Source organism: Rhodamnia argentea, chromosome 8 (assembly GCF_020921035.1).
Source record: "Rhodamnia argentea isolate NSW1041297 chromosome 8, ASM2092103v1, whole genome shotgun sequence".
NCBI classification, from domain to species: domain Eukaryota; kingdom Viridiplantae; phylum Streptophyta; class Magnoliopsida; order Myrtales; family Myrtaceae; genus Rhodamnia; species Rhodamnia argentea.
In genome coordinates, this window is record NC_063157.1 from 4,650,703 (window position 1) to 4,663,095 (window position 12,393).

The 12,393-nt window shown below is 42.5% G+C and overlaps 1 protein-coding gene across 4 annotated transcripts; it reads right to left on the reverse strand.

Moving 5' to 3' along the window:
* Positions 1–8,182: 8,182 nt before the first annotated feature.
* On the reverse strand, positions 8,183–12,374 carry LOC115741280. Of its 4 annotated transcripts, none has more exons than XM_030675108.2 (7): positions 12,206–12,374; positions 10,825–11,228; positions 10,683–10,713; positions 10,323–10,396; positions 10,068–10,231; positions 9,829–9,909; positions 8,183–8,569 (listed from the first exon to the last, which is right to left on the reverse strand). In XM_030675108.2, exons 1-7 carry the CDS (start codon positions 12,369–12,371, stop codon positions 8,521–8,523), a joined length of 969 nt encoding a protein of 322 aa, XP_030530968.1. In that variant the 5' UTR covers positions 12,372–12,374; the 3' UTR covers positions 8,183–8,520. The 4 variants fall into 4 exon arrangements, with proteins under 4 accessions (XP_030530968.1, XP_048139330.1, XP_030530967.1 ...); XM_048283373.1 differs by having other exon boundaries at positions 9,829–9,912; XM_030675107.2 differs by having other exon boundaries at positions 10,068–10,234.
* Positions 12,375–12,393: the final 19 nt, after the last annotated feature.

Sequence of the window (12,393 nt, forward strand, 5' to 3'; positions counted from 1 at the left end):
CACTCCAAATTCAACCCATCTTCATTTTGGAGCCATCGGACTTGCTCTTTCCTTTCATGGCCGTAAAGGCCTACCCGTTGTAGCCAGAATTGCTCTCTTGGATACACGGTTCTTAGACTACCAGCATGCCCGTATTGGCACAATCCAGACTACTTTAAATGCTGGGACGATCTTTGTTACTTTGTTTCCAAATTTCAACATGGCGCTAGCGCACCCGGGACTACCGTCGCCCTTAAAGGTTCAAGCGCAAATTACTGGAGCTCCCCGGACTCCTAATTCTTTGGTTGCTACACTCCATTATCGGATGGTCTACGGGGTCGAGAATCATGCCATTGATCTTAACCATCCCACCTCGGATGATGCCCTCATCATCTCAATAGACCATGACCCGGACATCCTGTGTTCATGTTCCCGGGCAAATACCCGGGAGAACTGACTCATCAAACTTCTCCCGATAGTTTGGGTCACCAATTATGAAAAACTTCACGAGAATACAAGGCCGGTTCGGTCAGCTGAACCTCGGTTCACAAAAAAGAAAGATGGTACTGTGACCATCAAGTTTGCAAAAGAAAAGGAGGACTCCTCGTCCCTTTTTCCTTCTTTCCCTACTATTCTCTGTTTCACCCCATGTCCATCCGAAACAGTTAGTATGGAAGACCCGGATCCAAAGAAATTCGTCCGATCTTTTGGTTCCGATGGGCAACCGATTCATGCCTTTAAGGATTCTTCAGGTCATTGCTTTTGGGATCCAGAATGTTCCTGTCCTTCTTGTACTTCTCCTGTTGAAGAAGACAACGGGCCCATTTCAAAAAGAAAGAAAAAGAAAAAAGATCCCTTGTATCAACGGTACCTTGACGGTGATCCCACCGTAGGTCCTCTTGGCGAAGACGGCGGAAATTGGCAATACCTTGTTCAGTATGGTGCCCCTCCCGTACTTCAAATTCCTTCTCCATCCTCTTGTAAACCAGACCCCCCAAAATATCCACCAACACCGCCTCAGAAACCCGTTACCAGTCCCTTTTATAAACCCATCCAAAAATGGATCAAGAAAAATCCGTCTTGCTCCATTGATCTCCCAAAACCATACACATATGCTCCCATCCCCGAACCACTTCCAAGCATCCGTATGTTTCAACTTGGCGATTTTCCTCCACTTCGGCCCAGAGATGAATCTCACTCATCCACTTTAAATTTTCCACCACTCGGAAAATTCTCTGACCCTCAGCAGCAGTATTATCATGCTCCTAAGATACCTGCACTAACCGAGATTGACCCACATGGGAAAAAGAAAGGTCCAGCTCCGACTGAAACTGTTCTCAATTGGCGGATAGAAAATGCCTTAGCCCAAAACGTGGCTCTTGAGAAAGTTTCTACTCAAGTAGATCGAGTTGATCAAGCTTCTACACACATCTGCAAGATGCTTGCGGATTTCCGGAAGAGAGTCTACATGATGGAAAATCAACGGCTCCATCACCATTACTTAGAAGACCGGACTCCTCAAATAGAGAAGGTGAAGAGACAGATCCTCATTCTTGAAAATCAGAAAGCTCAACTTGAGTATCAACCACCTTTCTCCTCATTTACTTCCCCTATTTCTCCATTTCCCTCCCATACACGTCCTACTACTCGTTCGTTCCAAGCTTCTAGCCAAACTTCTTCGACCCCTTTCCAAGAAGTTCTTGAGACAGTACCTTCAGATTCGGGTATAAACGTACTCGCTCTTCGAGCTCGTCTCAAAGCAATCAAGAAGGCTGAAGCTGATGCCGAAAGAACAAAATTCTCCGACACATCATCATCGGTTCCTACTTTTCCAATTCCCCCCACAGCACCGCGAGAACCTCCCGACTCACCTCCACATTCCCCTTCACAGAAGCTACCTTCATTCATGATTTCTAATCCCATTGAAAGTTTTTTGAGGAAACAAATTCCATCCATTTCCACAATTCAAGCCACTGAGCAAGATGATTCTTCTTCAACATCATCTGCACCACCATCAGAAACATCTCCTTCTTGAGAATCCGAAAATGATTCTGAACACATTTCAGACGACCAAATCCCAGCCATTATGATGGTCGTGGCGATCCCAAAAGAAGAAGATGAAGAAGTGGAATTTGTCAATCTTAAAACCCCTTCAGATCCAAGTCCATCATCTCGTCCAGCCCATTCCTCATCAAGCACGTACTTTACTCTTGATGATGTTCCTTACCATCGTTGGCCCATGAAAATCCAGGAGTTCCATACATGGCTTGTTGCCAGAAATCTAGTTGAACAAAGCACTTATGAAGTTCTCTTAGAATTCACTAGCAAGTTCATTGGAACCCCGAAAGATCGGTGGATCTCCATCTCGAACAAGACCAAATTGCTTTTCTCCCGATGAACTTTAATCGGGCTATGCGGAGTCATTCACCCGTATTTTGTTGGTCAACCCACCGGTGAAAGAGAACTCAAGCGAAAAGAGTTCTTTGAACGAAAATGCTGCTCCACTTCTCGAAAGGATCTTGATAGACATTTCAAAGAGATGATTCGACTCTTTTATCATCTCGAGAGCGGACATCAATCTTAAACCAATCTTTTTAGCCTCCATTCCTAAAGAGATTGCGAGATGAAGTTGATAAACATCTTCAAAGGCCTCTCCTTGAATCCACACTCGGAGAAATACAGCAAGCTGTTCATATTGCCATTGAAGAAAAATGCAGAAGAAAAAGACAGTTCGACCAGTTCTTAAAAGAAAACCGCAAGTATGACAAGAAGCGTGAAAGGCCAGAATGGAAGATCAAATGCACCGGAGACCGTAATGATCCGTCTTGCTCGGGTCACAAGAAGAAAGTTCATTTCAAGAAGTTTTCATTTGCGAAGCCTCGCAGAAGCAAGTGGAAATTCCTCAGAAAGAAATCACGCGGTCGTTACGCAAAGCACCGCAAGAAACCCAAGTCTGACGGATGTTATATTTGCAACAAGAAAGGTCATTTTGCAAAGAAATGCCCCCAAGCAAAAAAACAGGGCGGTTACATGATCCGGAAGATCTCTCAAAACACTGGGATCTCTCTCGGTGATGAAGACGTTGAATCCATCTTCTCCATTGAAGAAGAGCCGTCTCCAAACACTTTGTGTGCCATCGAAACTTACTCTTCTGATTCAGACTCAGCCCCGGGAGATATTCTCTCCTTCTTTCCTCTTGCTGATTCTTTCAGAATCCACTCCCCAACATTCCATCCCCCACATTTTCCAGTCCAGCTCCACCTTCCAGACAACACCAAATCCATCCAAGTCATTGCCCTCATTGATACTGGCGCATTTGCATCCCCGCTAGATACCAAAATCCTTCCAGAAGAATCTTGGACACCATATACCAGATATTTCCAAGCGGCCTCGGGAGAAACTTTTACTACCAAACTGCGTAGTAAACCCCTCACCATCCATATTCTCCCTGGTTGTGAAATCACCACCCAAATCCTTGGATGTCCATCTCATGACAAGGATCTCATCATTGGTTGGGATATTCTTTCTAAGCTCCCACAACTCAAGATAAACCCTAAGGGGTTAAAGTTTCAAAAGAAGTTCCAAGAGTTTGTTGAAATCCGGAGACTCTTTCTCATCCAACCAGAAATCCTTGATCCCATTTATCAATCTCTCATTTCTCATTGTTCAGAATCTCACCAGCGGTTTGCCCGGATTTGCTCCAACCCTCTTTGGCAAAATTCTGACTTTTTTGTCAAAATTCCCTTCAAGAAAAATGGAGAAATCAATCCCACCAAGGCAAGTCATTCGGGTATGAACCCGGATCACCTTGCTCAAGCACAAGCAGAATGTGCTCGGCTTCTTTCTCAAGGACTCATTGAGCCCTCTGACTCCCCTTGGGCATGTGAGGCCTTCTATGTCAACAAAAGAGCAGAGCAAAATCGTGGAAAGCTACGGTTAGTCATAAATTACCAGCCTCTCAATCTGTTCATCCAAGATGACAAATTCCCATTGCCCCATAAGAACTCTTTGTTCTCCAGCCTTGCTCAGGCCAAGATCTATTCCAAATTCGATCTTAAGGCAGGGCTTCGGCAATTAGGAATTCATCCCTCGGACAGATTCAAAACCGGTTTCTGCATCCCTAACCAACACTTCCAATGGAGAGTCCTTCCCTTTGGACTTAAAACTGCTCCGTCCCTATTCCAAAAGGCGATGTGCAAAATTTTCCAACCTATCCTTGCTAATGCCCGGATCTACATTGATGATATTCTCCTGTTTTCCCATGATGAACATTCTCATGCAAAACTCCTTCGACAATTTCCGAAATTGTGCATACTCATGGCATCATGCTGTCACAAAAGAAGATGATCATAGCTCAACGAGAAATTGAATTTCTCGGCATGCGTTTGAAAAATGGAACCTATTGCCCAGGACCACACATTGCAGAAGATCTCCAGAAATTCCCAGATGAAAACCTCTCGGTCCACCGGATCCAATCCTTTTTAGGAATTGTCAATTATCTCAGAGATTTCATCCCAAAAATTTCTCGGATCCTTTCTCCTCTGCAAAAGATGTTGAAAAAGAATCCTCCTCCTTGGTCACAAAAGCAAACCACTTCCATTAAGACCTTAAAAGAAATACTGCAAAATTTGCCCCCTCTCCGGATCCCTTCCACTGGAACCGGAATTCTTCAGACGGATGCCGGTGACAAGCACTGGGCAGCTATCCTCCTTGAAGAAATTAAAGGTAAGCGAAGAATCTGTGCATACAAAAGTGGAAAGTTTTCGACGGCAGAAATGCATTATCACTCCACTTTCAAAGAAATTCTTGCGGTAAAAAATGGAATCAAAAAATTTGAATTTCATCTCATTGGTCATCATTTTTTAGTCGAAATGGACATGTCCTCTTTTCCCCAGATGCTCAAATTCAAGCAAAAGCAAGTTCCTCATCCTCAACTCTTGCGTTGGGCGTAATGGTTTTCTAAATACTCTTTCGATTCAAAACACATTTACGGAAAGAAAAATATTTTGGCTGATTTCTTTTCTAGGCCAAAAGAACCTTTCGAATCCATCAACATGTTCATTCGAAAAGAGTTTTCAGGATCCTTCAAAACCCAGAATATGCGTGAACACCGGTGGCCATCACACCCGTATCCACCCGATATCCCTCCACTCCTCAAACAGAATTCCCTCTCCGATAATTTTCACAGATTATTTTGGAATTACCATTATGTCATCTTTAAAGATTATGGTGGATTATTCCTCAAACCAGGTCTCAATTGTGATTATCCGTTCATACATCCATTAAGATGGTCTTCTACCATCCCTTTCCCTTCCGATTTAAAATGGATGTTTTGGTTTATGTTTCACCTCTACCAAGTTGCCATAGAGTTCCCTTTAGACGAAATCATTAAGGTTTTGTCTGATTCCCTTTTTGGAAATTATCGGGACCATCCCCAGAAGTTCTTCCTTGATATTCTCACTTGGTTCCAACCCCTTCAAGCATGGAAACACTTGTTCATTCTTCAAAGACAAGTTGGTCGACCGTAACCTTGCAGATACACGGTTCTCCTCTTTCATCATCCCTGGTCATTCATTGGACCCTCGGGAGACAAAAGATCCAATGCTGCGAAAACAGGCACTACCTCCTTCAAGCCTGTACTCCAAGATCAAGTCTTCAAGATTCACAAGACGTACTCCAGAACTGTATTTGACATCCCTCATGAATACAGAGAACTCCAGCGAATACTCTGTCAAGAGAATAAGGTTATACCACCCGAGATATGGCCTTACGGCTCGGCGAGTTACTCTTGGGATACACCCAGGACCCATCCTCATGTATTCGAAGCACTCCAAGAGTACAACAGCAATCAACCAAGCTCTTCCATGGACACAGATACTCGGTCCTTTGATCCATGGGGCGGACAAATTGTCACAAGATCCATACGATTACCCACAACCCGTCATGCCGACGTCCCTTCCTCATCCGAAGCACCTCGGGCGTTCCACATGATCCGCACTTAGACCGGGATCATCTCGGACTATGAAAAAGAGCGATTATTGCGAGCCTACGAAGTCGAAAGACGGCCCCTCGACTATGATGGACCAGGCGGCTCGACTCGGACGACGCCAATTATCATCCCGACCCCAGACGAGAGACGATAATGCCACCTGCTCCATCGGATCCATCAACTCCCTCCATCTGACACCACCTGCTCCACCAGACAAGGCCATGTGCTTCATCGGATAGCAGAAGCCCGAAGAGTCGTGTAGTCGTGTATTTATCTGCTCACCTGCTCCACTTTGTAAAAAGAGTCAAGAGTGGCTGCAGAGTTTGTTTGTTTGTGTGCTTAGTTGCAATAATGGCTTCCTCAGAAGTCAATATTGGTTGGGTGATTGTCGGACCTCACTTATGAGGACTCCTTTGTGTTTTCGCCTATATAAGGCATGTTTACCTCTTGTATCGGCCAAGACTTGGCTTCCTTTGTGAAATCCAAGTAAGTGTTTGCTTCTAATGAGTTTCTAAAACACTCCTCTTTCTCTTCGAGCGGATACTTACGTGCTAAAATGTCTCTACTTCTCTATTACAATGGTTGGTTCAGTATGCTCTCCACTTGCCACAAATCCTGTAATCATCCGGAAAGTTTATTAGATCTAGTATTGGGTTAAAGCACGTGTAGAGTCCGGCGGGGCCTCTCTCCACTTGTTGATTAACTTCGCAAGTGAGTCTTGGATCTATCCAATATTTGATCGGGATAAATCTATGGTGGTAATGGATAGTGGATCCTGTGGATCGGAAATTGATGTCTTAAAGGATTAGTTCCAAGAGCAAGATCCGGAAACTAACAGGCGATCCCTTGAGTGGCCGGTGAGCCCGTGTGGGATAGCATAATTGTTTCTGATTGAGTTCTTGCTTCCGCTCCTTTGCATGAAATATCACTCAACTAACTTTGTGTTCACTAAAGGAAAGAGTTGGGTGAGGATGGTTGGAATTGGATGAGATCAAGGGAAGTGATATGGAAAAATTGTTCAAAAAGTCATAAATTTATTGCACTTCTGTCAACTTTTTGTCAATCGAGTCATAAATCTTTTTACGTTTTTCCAATTAAGTTCATCTGATCAATTTTGGCAAAAAATAACCGATGTGAACACCGACCATGCTCCATGATATGATTGACGCTGACATAGATAATTTTAAATAGTATTTTAGTATTATCTTAATTTTTTTTTCTTATTTTTTCCTTTTCTTTGCTTTTTTTTTTCTGAAGTGGCTGGCAAGGGCTGCCCTCGCCGGCCACTTAAAAAAAAACAAAGAAAATAAAATAAACATACAAAAAAACATAATAAATTTTGAAAAAAATAATATAATATTATTAAAAATTATCCACATCAACAAAGTGAAAAAATTTAAGATTTTATTCACAAAATTAAAAGGTTATGATTGAAAAGATTTTTTTTTTTTTCCGTTGAAATGACTAAATCAGTTAAAGAACAATAAATTTAGGGCTGGGAATTTGACCAGATGACTTTGGCAGAAAAAACAGAAGAAGTCAGGTCGGGCAATTTTGAGTAACAATATAAATAGATAGGACCGTACGTTATATGGTACTTGGCGGCTCGGTATGAGTTGTCAATGCCTCGAATTGGAATTATCTTAAAATAAAGCGCATCCATTGCTTAGTCTTGCAATGAGATCCTCTCCTGGTACTGGACATCAAAATTGTAGATTAGTTGATCGATTCACAGGGAAGCTCACGCCTACCCAGCAACTCCACAAGCATCATCGCCGCTGTATCTGAGGTTTCTGCCTTCATGTCAATGTTTGGCATCATCAATATACCTGTTGCTTATGCACTGGCAGCGGAACAGAAAAGATGTTGCCTTCAAGTGATCGAAAGAGACCAGAAAAGATGTCTCAGCTCAACGTAGGAACTGCGCTTAGGCCATCAATGCCGATCATTACCAAAATTAATGTCGGTACGTAGAGGAAGAAACGCCACGGGTCGGGATGCAATCGAAACAGAACATTCTCACAAGAGCACAAGAAAGAGCATCTATGTGTTTAACCATCCACATATCTCCAAAGCCGAGTGTTCAGTAGCATGATACCTTCGACTCAACACCAAGGACGGTGAAGATCGCCACGTCATTAAAGTTAATGGCTTCCAAGGCAGCCGTTAGCACATTGCTGGAAAGCGGACATTCGTAAAACATCAGTGAAAGAAGATACGAATAACATGATTCCATTGACAGACAATCTGTGTTCTGTAATTCAAAAATTATCTTTCAAGACCAAAAACGAAAAACCCGACAAAAGATCACTACGGCAAGCCGAAGCGGTCCTCAAGCAAATAGCATTACACCGGCGCTGTCTGTCCAAATGGAATCTATCGAATGTCCAGCTAATTTCTATGAGGAGCAAACTAAATAAAAAAGAAATAAAGCATGCCTTTCTTGATCTTTCACTTCTCTTTTGGCACAGTACAGAGAAAAAAATTGCAAAGAAACCTCCACCGCCGAATACAAAATCTCCTATCGTCAGGGACCCTTGCTGAATCTGCAATTAAATGACATTGACAGGTTGGGAAAGCACGGTTCTTTGCGTCTTACACCTGGAGAGACAAAGCCTTCCAACAGTCAGCCAATGACCAATATTCAAAACAGAACATCAACTTTTTAAAGACAGGACGAGCTGGTCCAAGAAAGAAACGGTAGCCATTGTGCCACTATATCATTCCCCAGAAGCAAAGGTCGACAAATACCAAAAAGAGGAACAAAGAAAGCAATAAAGAAATAAAAAAGAAAACCAACGGTCTAGGTTGAGCTTGATCAGATATACTGGCCTTATGCAGACTTGAACATCCAGCCAGAACAGAAAGAATAAAGCTAAAAGAGAAAAGTTAAAGCAATTCAATCTTACCAATCAGTAAATCTCGTATATCAACAGCAAATCAGCATATTGACATTTTTTATGAGTAACATGTTAACGTTTTTAAGTTTTTAATACCCCACAGCATTCTTGATCCCTACCATGGGAGAGGAAGCATTTAAAACATAAATGTGGGTCCATTCACTTTGATTCAGCTTTAAAAAGTTTTTTGTGCTTTGGCCTCGAACCTTGAGCACAGTGGCAGACCAAGGATTGACATTGAGGGTGGGGGAACATATTATTTCGGGAAACAATGTAGCAGCTTCTATCATGTCTGAAAAGGAAAAATTACAACAACTTGTATATACATCATATAATGTATATAAAAGTTGCAAACTTAAAATATCCAAATTACACAATCAACCTTTATCAATAAACTACATAAAACCACTGAACTTGGTAACATTGCAAATATCCAGTTCACAACTTAAAGACACAACTGAAGGAACGAGCCCACTGGAAATTCTCTTGCACTCAAATGTGCAACTTGAGACATGTTTGCTAAGTAAATGTGCTTTTAGAAATTCTTTGATGTCAAATCTGTGTCCGATGCCTTGTTCCTGTTTCAGTTTCCGAAGCAAGAATTCATACTTGCCAACATTCGGAAGATACACATACAGTTGGGTAGCCACAAAAAAGTATTAACCGTGCACTTGCCCTTACACAGATTATCATCTATTATTGTAATGACATGCATATATCCTATCAAATTATAATTGCTTATACAGATGGAGAAGAACAAGCAGGCTTGGAAACATGTTTAGGGAATCCTAGAACAGAAAGTAAAGGATTACATGCATGGCAAAATAGGGTAAAAGAACAGAATGACTTGGGTGCAAGCAGACATTGAAGACGCGGTAACTTGTGACGAAACCTGAAAACATGTAAAAGATTTACAAGGCATACCAACCACAAAATATTTAGACTGAATTAGAAACTAACCTATTGCACTCTGCTCGAGATGCATAGTTGTGGTTGTTGCAATTTGTGCACATCCAATCACCTTGTCGCCATTGCTTTGCTCTGCTGAGTACAAAAGTCAAAAGACATTTCGGGTAAGTATCTCCTAAGGCATTGTCGTATTTACCCATAACTTTGAGAGGTTAGCACAATGAAAAGCACAAACTTCAATCAACATATTTACATAAGCTGCAACACTAACAATCTCAGTAAAAACCTACCCCTTTCCAAGAAGAGCATGTGTTGCAGCTTGATGTGGAATCTGGACTTGTATATTTGAAGCCACAACTGAACTTCCAAAGGATAAAAATGCTCCAGTTCTAGGTTCAGAACTGGTTCCAACCATTTGATCAAATGCTGGATATGATTGCTGGAGTCCAGTTGTCTGCTTCCTCACAGAAGGTAAATAAGAATAAAAATCAGAATACACTAACCGATGATGTTTGTGAAATGACTAATATCAGGAAAAAACTCACAGTTCCTGCATTCAATCTCTTGTTATCCCACCCATGGACAAGATCTTCAGATGCCAATCGCTTCATTCCAAGGGCTTTCAACAAAAACCAAGCAAAGGGCAGCAATATATCAGACATGGATATGGGATTAGAGGAAATTTAAACTAAGAAAATGATGAAGATTCGGCAAATAACACTACTACTTACAGGGAAAAAAGAAAACCACATATGGAAATTAAAAGTAACCATGAAATTCACCCAAAGGGAATCTCCACGTGTACTTTATAAAATTAGTAGCTAAATGACAGAGTAATTCAGAGCATTGCAAATCAAGGAGCAGAACCATAGGGGCGAAAAAAAGCCAACCAAAATGTAACGTACCTGGTGTCATAGAAGCATTACACTTTTTACACTGCAAAGAAAATTGAGATCAAATCAGACTTGTCCCGCCAAAAGATCTTCCTTCAGTCAAAACCAGAAGAAATGAGTACATTCAGGAAACACCTACATGGTATAACCATACCTGTGAACGAGATGAGTAATTGTGAAAGCCACAGTGGCATATCCAATCGCCACTGCGCCATCCTTTTGGAACTGAAGGATACTGAGTGATAGGATTTGCAAATGGATGTCCAGGATTGGAGTTTGCACCCAAGGACCAGACAGAAGCCTGAATTCCATAGTTATCAGTCTCCCCGAAAGACCAGGAGGAGTTAAAAGGAAGTGATTGCTTGAGAGCACCACTGCCTATTAATCCAAGTCCAAGATTCATATTTTGTTCCAGTCCTCCTTGGGACCTGGCAAAATAATTTGAATAAGTTGGGAGTGAAGCCCCAGGCACGGCAATTGCTGGCATTGCTGCTACCTCCTTTGGTTGCCCGCACTTTTTGCACTTTTCTCTTGATGCATAATTGTTGTTAGTGCAACCTATTGATCCATTCCCATGCAAACCCAACCCAGAATGCAGCCAGGGAGAAGCAAAGGAAGCCAAGTATACGCACACCCAGTCCATCCCATACCAGAACACACACAAAACAACGCAAAAAACTCAACCTAAATGATAGCAAGCTCACAAATGTTGACTTTAAAGGAGGGAATATTACATTTCATACACGAATTGGCAATAATAATACCTTCTAACAATTATCAGCTTCATACAGTTACCGACAAGAAAAGCCGCACACACATCATGAACCAGGGTTTAAACAAGCCCTGGCATCATTCCTAGGAATAACCACAAACACGAAAACACCATGAGCTGTGCTGACTGAGCCAAATCACATACAAAGAACTGCCCTCCAAGACATCTAAAACAGATCCTGTACATTGAAGTGACGAGTAACATTTAAGTTGGGGGTCAAGCTTTCAGCAACTAATGGAGCGCTAAAACTCATGACCTATTTCATCTACACCAACTCTCAGCCATACTAACTAGGTAGACTGCTTGGTGGACAAGACAGGAAGTAGCAGTAAAAGACAGCACGCTAAACCCCCCTCCTAATGCCTAGCCATTGAGATTGACAAAACAGAGGCCAATTTCGAGAGAAAATGAAAACAGCACGCGTGTGTTGACTCCATGTTATTACTACATCAATCTCCCATGTGTTACTCGCAGATTGCCAGGGCCAGAGTCCACCAATTCCATTTCCCATTTATCACAAAGGCAAAACTTGCAATTCTCACAAAGTCTCAAGAAGGCCGACAAAACATCAAACGTTAGCGAAGTATCGCTACCATCAATCCAAACTCAACCCAACCGCTTCATCCGCCTCCCGGGACCCATCGAGAAAACCCGCCGACGCTCGAAACGATTCCCGACGAGACTGACCAGACGAAAGATAAGAAGCAACGAGCACACGGGAGAGATAAAAACGAGAATCGATTAAGTCAAGATTAAGACCAACCGGTGCAGATCCAGTCGCCGATGCGAGGCAGCCACTTGGAATCGGCGGGGGTCTTGGTGTCGACGAGGAGGCGAGGCTGCTTGCAGCGGTTGCAGAACGACCGGAAGGCGTAGTTCCTGTTGTTGCAGCCGCTGCACTCCCAGTCGCCTTCTCTTCCCTCTCCCATCGTTACACAAAGAACTGCGCGA